Here is a 21,753-nt window from a genome sequence, read left to right on the forward strand (position 1 = left end):
GACGACGCAACTGTTGGTAATGTCAATCTCCTTTTTATCGCGGCGCTCAAATTTCATGAATATATCTAGATCTAGACACACTCGTCGGTGATCTAGATAATATGAAATGCTGTTTCGCTGAAATTGCTTGTCCACGTTTGTTTTTCCTCAGAGTTTTCAAAAATTTAAACATTCAATGTACATAAATCTGGCGGATAATATAAAAATACACGTTGATATATCAATTAATGCGTCCTCGGTCAAATTGTGCTAATAATCTCGTGACCAGCAATATTAATGGCAAATTCCAAAATTTTCTTCGAAATATTATATATTATATACATATTTACATCATGATGAATATATAATTACGCGAAAAAAGACCAGGATAGTCAATTTTCGCTGATCTCATGTTACGTACAATTTGACTTTCCAATATCGTGACTAAATAACATTTATATATGCTATTTTTTTTAGTTCCATAAGTAACTTAATTGTTGACGTATTAGTAGTTATATTACAGCAGTGGTATTATAAGAGTAAATATCTTATAGTCGTCCTTCTCGTTAGAGATAATATAAACGCATTTAAATTTGCGGAATCGCGCGTCGCGTACTTCACCTTTGACCAAACAAACTTTTTGTAAGATCGCACGATAGATAATCGTCTAATTGACAGCTACATGCTTTTTTATTAATATCCCAAGCTAACTGCGTTTCTTTAACTTACAGCGATACCTTTGACTCGAAGCGCGCGTTCGGGATGCATATTCTACGCTCGTATTCAGACACATTAATTTTTATCACGCTAATTAAATAGCCGATAGCCAATTTAATAGCGCTCGTTTTTTTTTCTCTCATCGAAAGCTTACGAAGACGGTTCGAAGAGAATTCCACCGAATCCGATCGAAAGACGAGCGAGCGAGAAAGCAAAGATCTGTCCGCAAGCAAAGTGGTCTCCGCGATTGCGTAAAAAAAAAAAAAAAAAAAAAAAAACCAGTAATCGAGTACAAATTCATCGTGATTGGAAAAAAGAGCTTACCTCGCGAATATTATTAAGCAATCGAGCATATGCATATATATGTGTATTAGTGCGCGTTGTGTCGATAAAATATTTCATAATTCTTTGTATTTAAAGTGCGACGTTCATACACGGCCTTATATACGTTTATGCACGTCAAAGTATAATCCAGTACGACACGATCGGCATCAGGAAGATGACGGAGCGTTTCTCCAGGCGAATATTTGTGTTTCGAAGATACGAAGCGAATAAGATACTTAATAAATTAATTTTTAATTTTTTGATTTTAATTTTAGTCAATTAATTAAAGTAATTTTTTCCCTCTACTTTTATTTCGTTTAAAATACTTTTCTTTACTCGTAATTAAGGGCACAGTAGTTAATGGCATAAAGGGTAAATAGGGGCAATAAAGAGTATCCACTGGGTTAGATCGAGCAGAGCATAGGTAGCCCTTTGAGTTGACATACATCAGCTGATATTTTCTCGTTGCGATTCGCGTTGATTTTTATGAAAGGAAGAGTTCCAGCAACGAGAATTGAAAGAGTTTGCAATTTATCCGACTTATCGGGAAGATAATCCCTTGAATAGATCCGCCTTATTATATGTAAGTATCCGAAAGTTGTTCAATTTAGCATCGATCGTCGATATGCGAAATTATTTCGCTCTTCTTATCATTCGCGATTCATTGATACGTGTGTATGTGTGTTAACGAGAAATATAGTTATTAAATTGCAAATCGCCTACATCCGCTTCTGCGATGTCAAGTAACGAACTACCTTGTGCGTCATTGCACAAGATTGACACGATGGCACAAAGTTAACGCGATATTTATAACAATATTTTTTTCTCTATAGAGTGTCCTATATAAAGCATAGATCGATACTATCGCATTTCTTATAAAAAAATTAACATCTTTTTTTTTCGACAAAAGTTGCGGAAATGCAACGTTTTTGAGATACCTCATTTTTTCATTCGCTAATACAGTGCACTTGCTCCTTCTTGATCCTTCTCTTACTGTTCCCTTGAATGATTCTTCGTGTAAAAATCTAACTCTATCTATAATTATCTCTAATGTTTCACATTTTTATAATGAAACACTTGGAAAAATTTTAGTTAAATTGACATAAAAATATGGAAAATGTGCTTTCCGGTTCAGATATTAAATAAAATATTTCTTTTCCTTCATTATATTCCACGTTTAACTACCATAGAGTATAAATGCGAAAACAATATATCGACATGCTTGTGACTTTAAAAAACTGTGAGAATAAATAAGAAAAAAATAAGATATCTCGGAAACTTTGCATTTTTGAAAATTTTGGAAAATGGTATTTATAAATTTTTTGACAAAGAATACGATAGCATCAAACCCTATCTATGTAGAAAACTCTTTATATACATAAACAGTATATTCAATATTTTAAACAGATTACGAGCATATAGTAATTGAAATCGGTATATGCGTTAGATATGTCAGATACATTTTATATATACATTTGCGCAGCATCGATATATTCCGATTCTGCAGTTTAAAAAAAATAAATCTCCATTCTGTTTAAACTCATTTGTGAAAGGGAAAATCGTTTCATAAGAAAATCCTTGTCAAACTCCCGCGCGTCGCGCCGCCGTTTCGCCTGTCGCTCTCACGAGGCAACGAACGTCAGCGAACGTCAAGTACGCGAATCGGAGATATAGACGATTTGCCAGTCTAATCGTTTCAACGTCATCGCACGTAATTCGCGTTGCTTTTTAAACCAATTTATATCCGATGCACCGCGGCGTGCAATGATCTTGCATTAGCCGCGGGAGTTCGCCGATCAATGTCACGCGTGTCGATCCGTCACCGGCCGAAAATGCGAATGGGCGTAAAATCGCCGCCGGCGGGCCCGACGACGTTGTACGCCGCGCTTCCCAACTAACCTACAAGCTAACGATGCGTCGATATGGGGGTGTGCTCGTGGATATCGTGTAACGCTGGTAAAAAGATCGTGATGAGTCGCGACGCCCGTACGTGCCGCTCGACGGCGACGTGGATCGAATCGGACGCGATCGCTGACCGCGCGAATTCCGGATCGCGCTTCTTATAGGTTATCTCCGGATCTCCGCAGCAGTTAACGGTACGATACGTATCACGTACGTACGTATTTACGCGCGACGCATCTCAAGTATCGTCGAAAATACTGCGCGTAAACGGTGTTAAACGGTGTGAAATTTCTCCACTCACGGCATATCACATTTCGCACGGTCCGTCATGTGTCTTGCGAAGGTCAAGCCGTTCGAGCCCTTCCTGTCGATAGCTACTTTATGTCTCCGTTTCAAACAGGTAATAAGTTCACTCCAAGTTGTATTCATTTTTCATCTGTATAAAAAATGTTCGAGATTATTATTCTATGATTACAGTTTATCGTTGGGATAGAACATAATGTGTGTCATATAATAAAATATCATATACATATATATATATATATATATATATATATTTACCATTCTTGTTATTATAATAATAGTGCGCTTACATGCAAAATGCTTCATTACTCCTCTTATGACAATGTTCAATGTTTATACATTATCCCCTTCTTTTAAATGTATACCTATAAGGTTTTTTTTCTTAAAATTTGGTGGATTTAAAATTTATTGATATTGCTTCTTATTCTTTCAAGTAAATATATGGATTCAATAAACATGTAGATAATATATTTAATATATGAAACCTTTTGTTTTGTTACAGCAATACAAAAGAGCAAGTGTGATTACATTTTGGAGGAATTTTTGAATCGCATACGTAACTGTTATATATATAATGTGCTTGTGACTATATATAGATCTTTTATATTGGTAAAATAATGCTTAGAATCATCATATATCTTTGTATAACCTGACTGTAAATTTTGAAAATGCAAGCCAAGAAACGCTATCTATTATTGTTTGTCACATGCGCGTTTCTTGGTTACTGTTATTTCGGCGGGTATCGTTTGAAAAGCGAAAAATGGACAGGCAGATCTCAGTTGCCTTACGAGCGATTGCCTTCATATTTAAGTCTAAATGAAGAATTCTATGACAAAGATTTAAAGACATCCAGTGGGACTTTAGCTATGTCCCAACGAGCAAAGCATTGTCGCATGGAAACCTGCTTTGACTTTACTAGATGCAAGCAAGGTTTCACCGTATATGTGTATCCAGTTGAGGAAGCGATAAGTCCATTATACCAAAAAATATTAAATGTTATCACAGAATCGAGATATTATACGTCAGACCCAGCACGGGCATGTATATTTGTCTTAGCCCTCGATACGTTAGATAGAGATCCCTTATCCACTGAATTTGTACACAATCTTCCTTCTAAACTGTTGCATCTGCCATATTGGAATAATGGAAGGAATCATCTAATATTTAACTTATACTCTGGTACATGGCCCGATTATGCAGAGGAATCGCTGGCTTTTGATGTGGGTTACGCAATGCTTGCTAAAGCCAGCATGTCCATTTTTAGACATAGGCCAGACTTTGACGTGTCAATACCTTTGTTTGGCAAACAACATCCAGAACGCGGTGGAGAATCCGGCCAAGCATTAGAAAATAATTTTCCCAATAATAAGAAATATGTGGCAGCTTTTAAGGGGAAACGATATGTGCATGGTATTGGATCTGAGACAAGAAATGCTCTCTATCACTTACATAATGGCAAAGATTTAGTATTTGTTACGACTTGTCGTCATGGAAAAGCTTGGAGAGAATTTCAAGATGAACACTGTCAGCAAGATAATCAGGAATACGATACGTAAGTAGCTATTTGTATAAATATTAAAATTGTTTGTTGGATTGCACATTAATAATATTATTTGACACCAATATGTAATGGTATGTTTCTTTGCAGGTACGACTATGAGATTTTATTAATGAATGCAACATTTTGTCTGGTTCCGCGAGGACGACGATTAGGCAGTTTTCGGTTTCTAGAAGCTTTGCGGGCGGGATGTATTCCAGTTATTTTAAGTAATGGTTGGGCTCTTCCCTTTCACGAGCGTATCGATTGGACTCAGGCTGCCATATTTTCCGATGAGAGATTATTACTTCAAGTACAATGAAATCCAAAAATGCATTCGAGCATATCTTGAAATACAATTTTATTTTGTTTTGAGAAAAGTATAATAAAGTTCTATAAACTTTACAGATTCCAGATATAGTACGATCTGTATCTAATGTACAAATTCTTAAATTACGACAGCAAACGCAATTCTTATGGGAGAGGTATTTTTCATCTATCGAGAAGATTGTGTTCACCGCGTTTGAGGTAATTGCTTGATCTTGTTGCAATTTATTAGGATTTTCTTTCTGAGAAAGATCTTCCTGTTAATTATAATAATCAATTTAGAATATTCGTGAACGTTTGCCATGGGAAGGCATGCGAGAAAGAATTATCTGGAATACCAGTCCCGGAGCATTAGTGATTTTACCACAATTCGCCGATAGCCAGCAAGAACTTCCCTTTTCAAACAGTAACCCTGGTAACACTTTCACTGCCATAATCTATTCGCAATTGGGATCTACTGCAGTTCTTTATCGCCTTCTTCGGAGTCTCGCAAAAAGCAAGTATCTAGATAAGGTAAGTCTATTTACTTACTCAATGTATTTTTTGTTATATTCTCTTTTGTAATATTATTTTATTATATTATAACAATCTTATTTTATTTAAGATAATACTTATGTGGAATTCGGACATTCCGGTGCCAAGAAAACCACGTTGGCAAGGTATTAAAGCGTCAATCCATATTGTCACGGTTGACGGTATATCCCAACGTTTTTATCCTCATCCGTTAATCAAAACTAGTGCCATATTGTCGCTTGATGAAGATGCTACTCTAAATACCGACGAGATTGACTTCGCTTTTACGGTTTGGCGATCGTTTCCCGATCGAATAGTAGGATATCCAGCGAGATCTCATTATTGGGATGACTCAAAGGTATATATATAGCCAACATTATTTTTGCCTAATTTTTATTGTTTTTTCTAATTGAATTTACTTTGATTTTATGTTCAAAGCGTTCCTGGGGTTACACCAGTAAATGGACAAATGACTATAGTATTATTCTTACTGGTGCCGCTTTCTATCATCGTTACTATAATACTTTGTATACCGAGTTATTGAGCTCGACCCTCCATAAGACCGTGGAACAATCGCAGAATTGCGAGGATATACTTATGAACTTCCTAGTGAGTCACGTTACACGAAGACCGCCCATCAAAGTGACGCAGCGCAAGCTATACAAGGACACTTCGGTAGCTGGAATCAGGTGGGTGTTGCTTATCGTTGCGGCTATGTACATCGTTATCGTTATCGTTATTTCTAACACACATGCCGCTTCTATTTCAGATCCCCGTGGAACGATCCAGATCATTTCATACAACGACAAACGTGTATGAATACGTTTGTCGCTGTCTTTGGGTATATGCCTCTGTTGCGATCTAACATGCGATTGGATCCCGTTCTGTTCAAAGACTCTGTAAGTAATCTGCGTAAGAAATATAGGCAAATTGAATTAGTTAGCAATTAGGATTGTACATGCAATGCTCGAATTTTTGCGCGCTATTATTTTATTTTACAAGCGCGCTAGACACAAAATCTGTTTTGCGATACGATACTGGATCTGTTTTTTTAAATTTACTTATCTTTTTGTGTATTTGAAATAGAAAGTTTATATTAAAGAAACAGAAAAACGACAAAAAAGTACAGTTAAAAAAATCAGATCTATTATCCTCGTTGTGCAAACGTGCAAAAGTAAAATATATGAGGAACATTTAAGCGTTTACGACCTACGCTGTTATGAATGTCATCGGGCAGTAAATCAAAGTCCGTTCTCCAGCAAGGACACACAGTGATATCTTGCGATTTATTTGTGAGTACTTTTGTACAAATTGTAGAATTGTAACGATGCAGTTTCTGATGATGTCTCGCATAGCTATTATCTGCTGCGAAGCAGCATTTAATTGATGTACATACAAATCGTTTTATAATTATTAATAAGAAAAAAAATTATTTAACAAAAGCGCTTAAACTTTTCACACACTGATAATTGGAATAATTTAATTCGATAAATTGATAGAATCATTTAATCGGTTTAATAAAAACGAAGGAAAAACAAATATCAAATTTTTCTGATGTGTATGTTTTCATACATTGATTATCTTGCTAATGCTTGACATACAAGAAACAAACAAATATCGTTTGTATGTATAATGATATTTTTAATCATGGAGATTTGCATATGTTTTTCTATCCGAATAAATGTATAATCCTTCTTAGATTTGAAAAATGTAAAAAATCGAAAAAGTCTAGAATAGACTTTGTTAAGTGCTTTTAGTAGTGGTGATGTGAAAGTCAATATTTGTATCATGAAAAGACGCGAAGAGAGGAGCAAGATTCGTTTATATTTAAAACAATTGTAAAGATATTAGGATTTAATGAGATATATATTATACATATATATTGATATATCGATTTTTCTTCATATCAAGTAAGTTTGACGTATGATTTATAGCGTCGCTTTACTAATCTCTTTCTTTCTTCTCTCTTTTAGAGAGGAGTTTTTATACTTCGTATATGCGACCTTAATTATAAGCACTTTGTACCCAACAAAGAGATTATGTCAATTTATTCAACTTATGCACAATATTTAGCGCATATGTTGTATTGTTTATTTTACGATTGCATTTTACTGATTGCACTGATTTATGAGTGCATTTAAAATTTCACAATTTAGCAGATTTTATTCGAAATACTGCCGAGTTCTCAGGAACACGTTTGAAAAAAAAAAGGAAAATTTCTCTGTCAAGGCGTCGCAACAATATCTAGTCGTTTACACCGATATATGCTGTTACACAATGGGAGAAATAATATGTAATCCTTCACAGAAGAGTTATAATATGGCATCTATATTTGTCTTATCCGTTTCGAAGACGGAAGCTATCTGTATGTGATATGTTTTTAATTATTGTATGCTTCATAATCGAGAAGAATATTGAAGAAGGTTTATATAATTTTTATAAGAATATAAGAATATAATTGTAAGATTCTTATAAGAATTATAATTATAATCACAAAAATTTTAATTATTATAATTATAAGAGAATTATACTATTATATTATATTTATATGATTATATGTGTGTATACATATATGTAATTATTATAATTATTATATAATTATATAATTCTTATTTTATATATTTTATAATATATTTCTGCAATTTTTTTTATGGAGCATATCTGCATTGCAATCATTAGCGATCGCAAATTAATTAAAATCTGTATTATATTTTTATTTATATAATATTGTAATCATTGTTCATTATTATTCTATAAATTGGTTTATTTTATCGATCGTATTTGATTTATATCAATTGATAAATGTTTGTAAATTAGTATCTAGATGTATATAGAACTCTTGATATATAATAATCTATCGTTTGATTCGACGAACAATCCTATACAAATATATTTTAAATCATCATTGGACTGATCATTGAAGACGAGCATAATCTCTGTACAAAAAGAAATAGTTCTATGCAATGATCGCGGATATTTTGATCCTATTTGATATGAGGCAGTGATTCACTCCGATCAGTTAAACATTTTCCATATAATCGTACTGCGCAAAAAATAACGTAATATATAATAAGAGATAGTATTAGTCATTTTATATGGAAAAGAAATAAACTGTTTTGTATAAAAAAGACGTTGTGTTTGAAGATAATAATTATTATTATAACCAAAATTAATTTTTTTTTCATATAAATTCGCTGTAATGATAAAAATTATGAAAAGATTAAGAGAACAAAAATGAGGATGATTATTGGTACAAATATTTGTGAAATCTAATAATAATAAATTATTTTAAAAATTTACAATAATGATAAATTAACATAACTATATCGTAGAATTATTAATAGACAAAAAGTTTTAAATTATAAATATACAAATTTTTGTATCTCTTAAATGAAAAAATTAGTGTCTGTTGATTGTACTTACTAGTTTATATACTTAATGATTCTTTTAATTTTAAAGCACAATAAATATTAGCTCTCTCTTAGAATGTTAAGTTGTATTTTAAAAATATTTACAAAAGGAAACTTTTTTTGGACGTAAAAGGACCTCTTTCGATTAAAGTATAAATAGACAATTGGCGAACGAGTCTCATCCGAGAGCAACCCTCTCTTCCGTCTTTGTCAGGGTTAACAATGCGGCGGGGAGAAGTGAAAAATAAAAATTCCAGGAAGGCGGATTTCGAGCGTCCACCAGCCGAACAGTCCCCACTCCATTCCTGGTGATCGTGAATGTCCGACCGAGGTAGTGGGCGATACGAGGTGGTGGTGCGGCATCAAGACTCCCTTCTTTATTGCCGCGCTCAGTTAGAAAGGTGACTATGCCAAGAAGATAGGAGGTATCGAGCACGCCTCGCCTGTGTTATACCCGCAGTCACCTTTCTCTCCTCGTGACCGTAGCATATGTTCTGCGAACGTCCATGGCGCATTCGCGGCTCTATCAATAACGGCGCTGCATTGCGGCTTTCGTAGGCGCATCTCGTTCGGCGCGCTTCGAAGGAAAAAGAAGAAAAAAAGAAAAATAGAGATTCAGAGTGTGACGATTGTCGGCTCGAAAATCAGTTCGCGTCGTCACCGAATTCGAACGCGGATCGAGAGCGAGTTTAAACTTCGCGCCGAAAGGAAGCGCGCCAATTCCGCTCGTTCCTGAGTTCAGACGAAAGTGTGAGACTCGCGCGTACGGAGAGGAGAGTGACATCGCCGCTGACCAATTGCTCTTTATCCTTCGAGAATCAACGTTCCGATTGTGAGATTCTACACTGGCCATCATCCATCAACCAGGAGGGAAAATGATAATCGTGAACAGCGTGTTGCTGATTCTAGCGATCGTATCGAGAGTGGGTGAGTTTTACAGTTTCAATTGCTCCTTCTCTCTTCGCCGCGTACGAAGAGGCAAAGTGTACGTCGAGAAAAAATGTAACTAGCTTAATTAATGCAATCTACATTCGAGAGTCTCGCTTTATACGTACTCTTTTTCATTTTTTCCTTTTTAATATTCCATATATTCTGTGAAAAAGAGAATAAAAAATTGTGCCAGCATTCAAAGCGTAATGTAACATAAAATCGCATTAAAATTCCATCTATTAAAATGTCCATCGAAACAGATTCGTTATTCCGATATTTTCCATTACGCGATTATGATAACAATAATCGAAAATCGATGCGAAAAGCCCAAGGGACGGTGCGCTTTCGCGCGGTTGTATCGTCCGATTTATCGTGGTAGAATTTTGAAGAAATGTTCGCGGCGCGCGGGAGAGGCTGTCGCGCGGTGAGGTCGCTGGAATCGCATGCGCATTCGCTCGCGCACGTATTAGCCGCGAAAATGTCAGTTTACGTAATGTCAGTTTGCACGCGCCGTTGGATAACTGGCACACACGCGGAAATCAAGCTAATGCGCCCGCCGATCCCCCGGGGTGCGCCCGAGGGTAGCCGCTGTTCGTTGCGTTAAAAAATTCTCTTCTCGCCTTCGTGCCTTCTTGGTCGACGGGAATGTCCTGTATGGGCGATCAATGTTGGGCACCGCATGGGAATGCACGGGTAAGTTTTGAAATTTCAAACGCGCTCTCTCATGCGCGCATAATCCTTCGAGTCGAGATTTGTTTGCTCCGATATATACTGCGCACTTTCGTTATTCAGAGCAAAATTCGCGGAATGAATATCTTTCCATATAAAAATATCAAAGTATTAAGCGCGCGCGAAGGATTTATCGAACACGATATCATTTAGTTACTTTCGATTCGAATGTATTCACTCGGGTCCACTGTACCGGAATGCGTGAATGCATTTGCAATTATATAATTCCATTACCCAGAATGAATTTAGGTTTAAGATATGAATTTCTGTATATGCGAGATATTAAGAAATAGCAAGCATGACTCGAATGAAGAGAATATTAATTAAGATAGTAATAAATGCAAATACATCTTTCAGAAATCAAAAACAATTTCTCTAAATAATATATATTCCTCTCAAAATTTTCTTTCTGAAAAATCATTTTAATAATTGTTACTCGAAGACACTCCCAGTAAAAAAAAAAGATAATAATTCAACAGTTTGAAAAGATCGATTTTATATGTAGAAATCTTACTTTTTTCTTACATTTTATAAATATTTTGAAAAAATTGCTTAATAATGCGATATCTTTGAATATTGTAAAAATGCTTTTGAAATATGATGGAAATTATTTTTTAAATTTGTTACTTTAAAGTTTCTATTTGGAACAACATTAAAAATTAATTAACGTTACATTTTATTGAATATCGTTGTAATAACATCGCGTTAATGATTTCTTACTTACTAGATATCTGTCAGACGGTAAGAATGAACAAAAAATTATGATTATCTAGCGTCGATCTGCGATAAGGAGATTTAAGACATCTCGAGTGAAGAATCTAAGCAATTAAATTTATACAATACATAGAGTTGAACCGCCAAAGATATTTCTTCTTAACGTGACAAGCGGGCAATGATTTAACATTTCCAAAGACAGGAATCTCCCGCGGGTTTCGTCCTCTCTTCTGTCTATAAGAAGGAGGAGAGAACTTTTGCAATCCGACAGCACGGTAGGTCGGTTTCGCATGCGAAACGACCGATTTGCGAAACTTTACCGCGGCGTTGGCCGAGCTTGGATAGAATCGGTCGGGGCGAATGTATTTCCCTAAGAAATTTTGTGGATCCATCGCGAATCGCATTTGGTCTTTCTGGGGAGTTTTGTTTTAGCAGCCGCGAATTAAAATTATTTCGACGAAATTGACTCGTTTATCAAGTGGAGAAATCAACACAATGCTGGATAATTGCTTCGTGTAAAAATGAGAGATTTTCACTTATAAAATTAATAATTGCGAAATTATTAAAATTAGTATGCATATTGATTTAATGGCTAAAGCTTCAACTTGGTAAATATACATTTTGTATAAAAAAAAAAAAAAAAAAACAATGGTTATTAATAGAACAACTGAAACACAATTTTGCTTATGCATGTTAATCTTTAATTATCATAACAATTTAATTAAATTATAATAATTATTTAAAGCGATAACTATTGATTTCTTATAATTCTTTTATTTGATGGTTGAATTGTTTTCATCGAAATAATTTTTTATTTTGTTAAAGTAAGATCTTCCGGGTAAGATACTCCAGGATACAAATCTCCTTAGATTTGCAAAATTTTTTGACCAGATATACTTGTTAACGCGCTCGGAAATTTCTCATATTTTTCTTCTATTTATAATCAGAGATCTACGCATAAATTATACCGCTCGGATCCGTCTACTAACATAACATCGTACCGAATAAATTTCGCGGGCTTCCTGGACGAAATCGACGAAAGTGACCGGGTTTGCGTAATCGATGAGAGTGATCATAAAGCCGTTCTTTGTCGCCATCCGCGAAGCTTTCGATAGGTCATAGGATTCGCGCGGGACTCGAACGCGAAGCCGGTCGCCGCATCACGTATTCGAACAAAGGAGAATGTTAACGTGGTATTGTGCTACATTTCGGTAACACGGTGGATAACGGGCTTGGCGTGGAAATGATCCGCTTGCGAAATTCGCCGGAGGTGCTCGGTTGCACCGTGCGCAGGCGGCATTCAGCAGTCGGCGGAGACGCAATCAGAAATCTGTTCCCATCGGTTAACAAGGGTGGCAGGGGTTGGAGCGAGGGAAGGGAAGGCCCATCTTTCGTCCCGCAAGACGCGTATCCGTTGTCGCGATCGCGTCAGGTCGAGATGAGATAATGAGAAAGGAGAAATTTGCTGATCGCGCGCGATCCTCAGATATGCAACGGCACGTGATTAAAGATACGTGCGTGCGTAAATTTTCTAAATTGCTCTTTTCTCTTGCATAAATTGATTTTAACCAATACATATTACATGTTGCGCCGATGAAAATGCGAGATAGAAAAAGAGCTATCGTAAAGTATTACATCGAAATTAATACATTGGCATTCGGTCTCTTACTCTTTAGAAAGAAGATATTTTATTTTATGGTAATAATTATATATATGTATATGTATATATATATATATATATATATAACCTCCGGTCATGTGCAAACGAAACAGGTATTTAAATTGATTTGCGACCGCTTGTAATAAATCACCAATTAATAGAAATGATAGCTAAATATTGGAATTCGTACTCGTAAGCTGTGGGCATTACGTGATTTGTAAATGTGAGTTATAAATGTCATCGTAACGTCGTCTCTCAGTTGCATTGTTGACTGTGTTATAATGATTAATTGAGACCATAAAAATGTTTTACGAGTCAGTGATTTTGTGATTGAAATACGTCCAAAGTATTTCATGGTTTCTTTCTTATCCACATTATCTTATACATCTTTATCTTTGAATTTGTTAATACGCGTTTATCGTGTGATTAATACGTCTGATAATTGGTTTTTCTTGAAACATTTATTCTTATTCTTCGCTTTATAAATCGCAAATGTGACATTACAAAATTTGTTTAACGATGAATATTATTTTATACTTTTTATAATTTAAAACATTTGGCTTTCTTGGCGAATGTTCTCTGTTCGTGTATAGCGTACTTATTAATTTATTTCTCAAATTATTATACTTTGCATGCGAAAAGATGATTACCGCGTATATTCTTTATATATTTAAATATACTCATTTTTTTTTTTAAATAGAGAGAGAACACATATATAAACGTATTAGTTATTATAAAAGATTCACGTACGTAACGAAAAGATTACATAATAATTGTACGACGTTTCTTTGTCATCACAATTATCCCACAATTTAATGTGATGTAATCATATGACATCAAATATATCCATTCGAGTGATATACATATAAGAGAAATGGACCTGGTATGGGACGTAGGCGGCCTGTTTTGCGTTGATGTCGGCTCGCATCAGCAAAGTAATTTAGCAGTCGGAATGCAGTCTACGCCCCATAATTTACACGTCGCCGGCGTATCTCGGCGTCAAGGGCTTCTCAGAGATTGCATACAACCTCTCTAAGCGGTCACGTTATCCTTTCTAAAAGTCAAGAATTATAGCGCCACTTCTCGAGGCAATGCAAACCAAGATATATCCTGTCCTCCAGAGAATCAATATAAATTGTTTTTGTTTATAAAATTACGCAGTATTTAAGATCATATTACTCATAATATTGTTTTCTTAAACTTTTTAAAAATGCATTATATTATTTTTTATTAATTTCTATCGATATTCTATCGATTTTCATCTCTGGATTATTGATATTCGCATCTTCTCCGAGTATACCTTCACCTTTGTAAATAATTTCACTTATTGTATTTAACAACGAAGAGCGCTGATAAATAAAATCGATATAATTCATCACGTCGCATATCGATCAATCCATAACTGCCCACACCCGCCGCGCACACACACATTTATACACACGCGCGCGATCGTAAATCATTGCTTTTTAAGCTGGTTAAATTACGATCCTTAATGCTACCCACACGCAGGATACCCCATATCCCCGAACGGCCCAGACAGGATGGAACTACGGTCGCGCGAAGTAATAAAATCGATACCTTGAAGCTCGTGTGGATTTGTTGTCCCCGTGTCTCTCTCGGTAGGTACTCGCGCAAATAGATGTTAGAGAGAAATGCGCTTGAAAAACGCTTCTTTCTCTCTCTCTCTCCCTCTTGACTATTATCTTTTCTCCAGGATTCCGAGAGTATCCGCGCCGTTTCGTAATTATCAGGAGAATTTACCGGCGGTGTATGTACCCTGCATTACGGTCAGTCCTCGACGTTTTATCCGCCGACATGAAAAAAATCCTTACATTCTCGGCTATGCTCATGCTGAGGTAAAAATATTCACGGCTCGAAAAGAGAGAGAACCAGGGGGCGAGAAATGCGTTTTATTCATACTCTGCTATATAAATTCTCTAAATACGTGTGCATAGTAGAAAAAGAGAAATAATATATATGCAATTATGAAAAATTTAATTATAGTTAACAAGTGATTCTTTTACATCTTAAAAATACGTATTTTCATACGTCGATTAGATTTTAATTCACAGTTTAATTACATTTCGATTTTAACTCGAAGCTTATAAAGATAAACGATATTGATCGCACAAGAGAAGAATTTAGAATTTGCAATAAAATATGATGAGCTAGACACAAAGTTTCGTCCTCATATTAACGACAGATTTAACGACATTTGAAAGAGAGAAAAGGAAAGAAAGAGACTCGATGCTCTTACGCGAGCCTTCGCTGAAGCTCTTATAGCTTTACGCTCTTGAAAAATACGCCCCGGCCCATTGCCCGGCGCTCAGGATTCCATCAGCACCCACGCAACCACAGCCGTACTGCAATTACCAAGGAGATTTATTGCGAGCGCGGGTGTCTCCTATGTTCGCACGATCGCGTAACGTTAGCTCAGAAAGTACGACACCGGAATTTATGATTGAACATGAGCGTAATATTCGTAAAGCGGGATATCCCCATTGATATGTATCTATTTTGCTAGAGATATCTTTGCATGTATATAAAAAAAGATAACTTTAATTTTTTTTTTTTTTTTACTTCTGCATCTTACATTCAGAATTTTGATATGATTGATGAAAATGAAAGAATCTGAATTTTAATTCAGGTTATCCCAAAGAATCTTTTTAATATTGCTGAAATTTTAACTTCTAGTAATTCTGATAGTTTGAAAAAGAATTTTGAAGATTATTAAAAAATATAAGGGTTCAAAGATGAGCCGATTATACGTTCTTATCATATACAGAAATTGTGATAATATTTTTTTTATTTTCATCAACATCGAAGATATAAGAGAGAAGACAATATTTTTGGAAACTCATGATAAATCTGTTTAAAAATTTTAATTCTTGAATGTGAAAAATTCTTTTTTAATATTTCACAGTTCTCGAATGAGAAAACTTAAACACACTTTTCATGAATATTAAAACATCTTCTTCTTCTGACATTTTCTTGAGTGTTCTGGATCAAGAGTTCTATAAAAAAGCTTTAGGCCTAAAGCTTGTTGTAAAGAAATTCTGACAAATAAAAAACTTATTGTCGATATCTTATATGACTAAAATGAAAACGTAAAATATTAGTATCTTTTATATTTTCGAATCTTTATTTCTAACATTTAGTTACCGCAATTCTGTATTATTATTTATATAAATGAGAAAAGTTCGCAAATGAAATATATTAAATTAGCAATCACGTGGAAAGAGATGAGCTATAGCAAATTATCAATGATACAATGATTTGATGATCACGCAGAAACTTGCTACAGAATTAAACTATAAATCTCTTTCTCTCTTTATTTTTTTGTTTCTCTTTCTTCAATCTGTATCGCATAGAGAAAACGAATATACGCGATGCAGAGAAATAAAGACCACCGCGGCGCCGCATTTCATTCAATCTTTATCCGTTTATGTCGCTCTCTGAAAGCACTCCGCGGCTATTATTATCCTTCTCTGGGTATTCCATCGGTAAACGCATACATGTATATACGTGTTGCAATTACCGGGCGATTTTACCGCGGGGTGCACGTACATTATGCCCTACAGATATCTCCTTTATTATGTTCCCAGTCCGTATTGTATTAAAAAAGTATGATATATCTACAGTCAGGAAAGAAAATTGAACGGACAAGCGGTTATTTTGAAGTAATTCAATGATCTTTTTCAATTTCTTAGTTTTTTATTTATTATCAAAGTTTATATTTCGATGAAGAAATATAGAGCAATTTTATATAATATTTCACTTTGAATAAGAATATATCTACAATTGACGATGAAAAGATATTCTAAACAAAATTAAATAGACACTTTTTGTAAATTAAAATTATAAATCTTCTGAAATAAAGTTGTACTGTTTATAAATGTCTCAAACTGTAATCGATTAATCGGTATTATTACTCGTGTCACACTATATAGTTATATAATTTTTACATCGAATTTAATTTGTGCTCTTTCACCACCGTAATATCCCGCGGGATTACGCGCATGTCGGCATACAGATTGTTCTTTCGTATGGCAATTGAAGGATTTATCGCGTACGTGAGTGTATATTATGTTCCCGCGTGGGGCTCGCTTTATCCACCCGCCGTAGGTTTCGCCCCGCCGGCAATTACCCGGAGAATTTACCGTATCCAATCCACCGATATCGGTTCTTTTGCTCGCCCGTCCATTATCCCTGGCGAGTGGTCACTTCCCATCTCGCCGACGCCGAGGAGAAACATTCGCGGTATGTGAACGATAAAATATATAAAGTCGCAAAGCACGCTCGTGAAAATTCAGCGACGCGCGTATATTTGCGCTAATAAAAATTTATCGTATGATAGTTATGTTTATCTTTTTAAAAAACTTTTGTATTTAAACGGAATATCTGAAATATCGTAAGATATCGTAAAAAGAAATGTCATTTTATAATGACAGATCTTTCCGACCAATTTAAAATTAACTTCTCTTTAGGAAAAATTTCGACAAAAGTTATTCTTTATTAAGACTTTTCAATTTACAAAAAATAAATTTTATTTGAAATTCATTGAGGGTTATTGTTATTAAGGAATTTTGTCGTTTTTTTTTATGGCTCTCTGAAATTTCACGAAAAATTCTTCTTTTTCTTAATAGTTTATAACTCAAGAATTATTAACTGACATTTTTTCGAAGAAAATCTTGATTCTAAATTGATCGCAGAATCTGTCATCAAAAAGACATTTTGTATACATCGAGAGATTTCATTCTCTCCCTCTCTCTATTTTCTCTTAATGTTATATATTCTCTTTTCATTTATTATATCTTTGAAATATTTGGAAGTATTTTGCAATTATATTGCAATACATATTTCAATTGCACTCTTTCAAAATTAAAAAAAAAAATATATATATATATATATATATACATATATATGTTTTAAAGTAGTTTTTTTGGATGACGTGAGAAATCAAACTATACTGCCATATACTTCTATACAAAGCTTTTATATTGAATAGAACGAAAAGGATTATTTATGGCTACTCTACGAGATTGCCGAATGTGATTTTGGTAAAACAATAAATGACGGCGTATCGATAATATATTAACGCTCATTATGAATGTGCTGTGAATAATCAATCGTTTTCACTACCGGATCATACAAAAGCGGCCGAGGCGCTATACTTCCCAGCTCACGTCGTAAACCATTCGAAACGATCATTATTCGCTCGGAAAGAACTAATTGTTAATACCGAATGTGGCAATAACGCGGGTTGTGCAGTCATTATCCTTAAGAGTTTACAATACCCGATTCCGCGGGAATAGCCCTGCGGCTGTTAAATTCTTACACACACAGGCAAAACAATATTACTCTCTCTTTCTTCATATTGCGTATATATTACGAAACCAAACTGATGTTTGGTAGATGTTACTAACAACTTAATAAGAATGCATAAAAATATCTATTTATAGTTCAAGATAATTATATTTTAAAAATGATTCAGCGAGATAAATACAGAAAAAAATCGAAATTGATTCCTTTTAACGCGTTAAAATAGAAATTTGTATCAAAGATACGGCGTTCTCCAAATTTTTTTATTGAAACAGGCTCGAGTATAATCAAGAATCTCTCGATGTATTTTACTCGGTGCTTATTACAAATTAACGCATAGATTACATCGCCCGAGGCTGTGTTTCACAATAATGATCTTTATGTACGCGTTAACCACATTTTCATTTACCATAAATTAGACGGATGAAAGAAACACACGAGAGGGGGGCTTCTCTCTCGTTAAAACCCTTCGAATCCTCACTCGCGTGGTTTACCATCGAAGAGAGTTTACTGCCCTTGGCAGATGATCCCCGGCGGAGGTTCGTGTCGTAGGTCAAGAATTATTTTTCAGAAAGGGCCATCGCCCACGCTTGCAGCCAAGAAAGAGAAACCCGGGGGCATAATGATTTAATACTCAACTATCGTGCGATCTTAGCATCATTAAATGAGATCTACTTCGCAGCGAACCAAGTTTTCGATCTCGTGAGAGAAGCGTTGCTTAATTACGTGCAAGTTTCCAATTAATTTGTAACATAATATTTAATTGCGTAAAATTATATGTTTCTTCTACTCGATCTTTATTTTCCTCCTTTTTAATATCATGAATATTTCAATGTGAAGAGGCTCATTTTCATCTTACAATTAAATGATTATAGTGGACATTGCGTGTTCGTCTATTCGCATGGATAGTTCGAATGGAGGTCAAATAGTTGCGATATGTCATACGATATAATTTTTATAATTCATGTTACGTCCACGTTGTTGAAGACATGAAGACGATTATTTTAAGGAATTTTATAGATAATATATTTATTATCATAATAAATTATATTTAGATTTTTTTATTTCTTTTCTTCATTGTGTTATAAAATTTTTAAAAATACTTAATTTCGATTGATGTAGGTCTACATAAACAAAAGCCCTATGTTAAGAACGTATACACGTAGTTCTATATCCACATTCTCTACTGTCCTCAAAATTATGGCGCATCGAGAAACGAGGTTTCACATTCTCCTTCGACGAGCTCTTTACCTCCTTTGCATATTCGCCGAAGCGAAAATTATGATATATTTTCTACGTGTTTACCAGATATACATTAAAATATCGAAACGCATGTGACTTCGCGTGAACCAAAAAGAGTTATCTCTATTAAAAATGTAATATAAACGATTCCAAAATTCACACCGAAAATCTACATTTCATCTTACAAATCAATATTTCACCTTTTCCGCTGTGCCAAATTATTGTCATGAATGTTAATATTTGCATCATTTATGAGATTATGTCACGTTATATCACGGGAATCAATAAATACGCTAAAAATATACATAGTTTCTTAGCGGTATAATAAATTTTTAAAAACTACGGGTTTGCATTTATAACCACGCGATTTACATGCACGATGTAATTAGAAACGAAGCTTCGTTTCTTCTATTACGCTTCATCGATTGATTTAATTTCGTAACACCTCGATTCATTAAATCACATATTATATCATCTAGCTTCTACATCGCTCGAAATTAACTATGCATCACGTGAATCATTTATTTGAGTTTTAAAATTATATTATATGAAAATGCTAAAATGCATTTCGTTTAACGCTAGACTTAAAAGTCAATTTTTATTAATCAGGATACCACATCTGTGATATCCCGATTAATAAAAATTGTTATAACAAATTAAGATATTATTTAAATTATTTTAATTTTTCCTCTTCCTCTCTCTTTTTTGCAAATGTTAGAAGCGAATAATCTTTTGATATTTTTTCTCTAGTGATTTACCCCGTTCTTTACTTTACTTCAGAACGTATATATATTTACAGATTAATACCGAATCAATGATCTGTCAAATATTCCAGAAGATTAATTTGAAATGAATAAGAAGATTTAATTTTTCTCTATTGACTACAATATATAATTTCATATCAATAGATCGATCGATCGATCGGCATCGACCCGCTAAAAGAATAAACAAAACTGACGCTCTCGAAAACATCTCGACGTAGTCGAGAAACGAAGTTTCACCTTTTCTGTAGGCTGCGCCGATCTACCTCCATTGAGAACGGCGAAATCCGACTTGCGCGACTTTCGCACGTGCGCGAGGACGATTACGGGAACGTCCGTCGTGGCGAATGTTCGTTTTTATACCGCTTTATCAGTGGGAGAAGTCTCCATTTAAATAGCATCTCGATACTTTCAAAATCTTTGTAAGGAAGATCTTAAAAACGCATTAGAAGCAGAAATCGCCGCCTCCGTCTGTTTTCGTTACTCGCTCGATGAAAAAAAAATCATCGCTAGCGTAATTGTCTTCAGATTCGCACGGGTGGATCTTTCTTTCGGCTATGCCATTAGAGATTTGCGCGTCGGTTATTAGGCGTGTAATCAAAACGTCCCAGCCCAAGAGAATCGCGATGCACAGACGCGAAAGGTTGTTGGGAGATAATTGGTGAGATTGCCATTGCAAAATGGATTGCGTTGCTTGAGAAATCTCTGGCTGAAGACGAATCGTGAATTATCCGAAACGAACAGGAGTACATTATTCGAGAAAATGTTTGATTCGGATGAGAAGAATGGGCAATTTAATTCAATTGTTAAACACGATATCTAGCGAGAAATCCGTATAATTAATATTACGATTTTAATTATACTGTCTATGTTTTTTTATTTATCTAGTTTATTACGCTTGATTTAATTCGTGTGTGGAAAGAGCTCGATTATAAAATAGTAATAATAATACCGTTATCCTATACCTACCAAAAATTTGTAGTAAATTAACAGGAAATATCATTCAAAATTATAATTTCATTTCATAATTTAATTAGATAATATCTATATAAATTTGAATTATACATTAAAATATCTGCACTTTGTTTAGCACATTTCAAAACAAAAGTAGTTACGCGACTATCGAGATTCCCTATCGGTATATTACGAGAGAAAGTACGAAAAGGGACATTTTGCACTATAAGTATGCGGTTAGAGAAATATTACTGTCGCGTCATCATCTCGCAGACAATCGAGAGTAATGATGGTGCGATTGAGGTACTTACGCACTTACTTACGGTGGATAATCGGAGATTGGCACAACGCTCTAATCGGCAGCTCAATTACGGCGAACCCTATCGGGATTCATCCTACATCAAGAGATTCAAGGTCCGTTTCGATTCA

At 34.8% G+C, this 21,753-nt stretch overlaps 2 protein-coding genes across 5 annotated transcripts in view; both read left to right on the forward strand.

Moving 5' to 3' along the window:
• Positions 1–719: 719 nt before the first annotated feature.
• Positions 720–8,704, forward strand: Ttv (exostosin glycosyltransferase 1 ttv). 2 transcript variants are annotated; one of them, XM_070315492.1, is made up of 8 exons: positions 720–1,603; positions 3,728–4,777; positions 4,874–5,075; positions 5,171–5,290; positions 5,372–5,602; positions 5,694–5,960; positions 6,041–6,291; positions 6,372–8,704. In XM_070315492.1, the coding sequence occupies exons 2-8, from the start codon at positions 3,894–3,896 to the stop codon at positions 6,550–6,552; spliced, it is 2,136 nt and encodes a 711-aa protein (XP_070171593.1). In that variant the 5' UTR covers positions 720–1,603; positions 3,728–3,893; the 3' UTR covers positions 6,553–8,704. The 2 variants fall into 2 exon arrangements, with proteins under 2 accessions (XP_070171593.1, XP_070171592.1); XM_070315491.1 differs by lacking the exon at positions 720–1,603 and adding an exon at positions 2,362–3,322.
• A 706-nt stretch (positions 8,705–9,410) lies between these two features.
• The window catches only part of Cda5 (Chitin deacetylase-like 5), a 57,120-nt gene continuing 44,777 nt past the window's right edge, over positions 9,411–21,753 (forward strand). For 2 of the 3 annotated variants that reach the window (XM_070315494.1, XM_070315493.1), the window contains exon 1: positions 9,411–9,939. In XM_070315494.1, the coding sequence (XP_070171595.1) occupies positions 9,888–9,939 (52 nt within the window). In that variant the 5' untranslated portion in view covers positions 9,411–9,887. Of the gene's footprint in view, positions 9,940–10,226; positions 10,636–21,753 lie in introns of those variants that run through there. The other variant, XM_070315495.1, reaches the window with a different exon arrangement.

Source organism: Polyergus mexicanus, unplaced genomic scaffold (assembly GCF_030449975.1).
Source record: "Polyergus mexicanus isolate NDT 795.1 unplaced genomic scaffold, iyPolMexi1.0 SCAF_2, whole genome shotgun sequence".
NCBI lineage: Eukaryota > Metazoa > Arthropoda > Insecta > Hymenoptera > Formicidae > Polyergus > Polyergus mexicanus.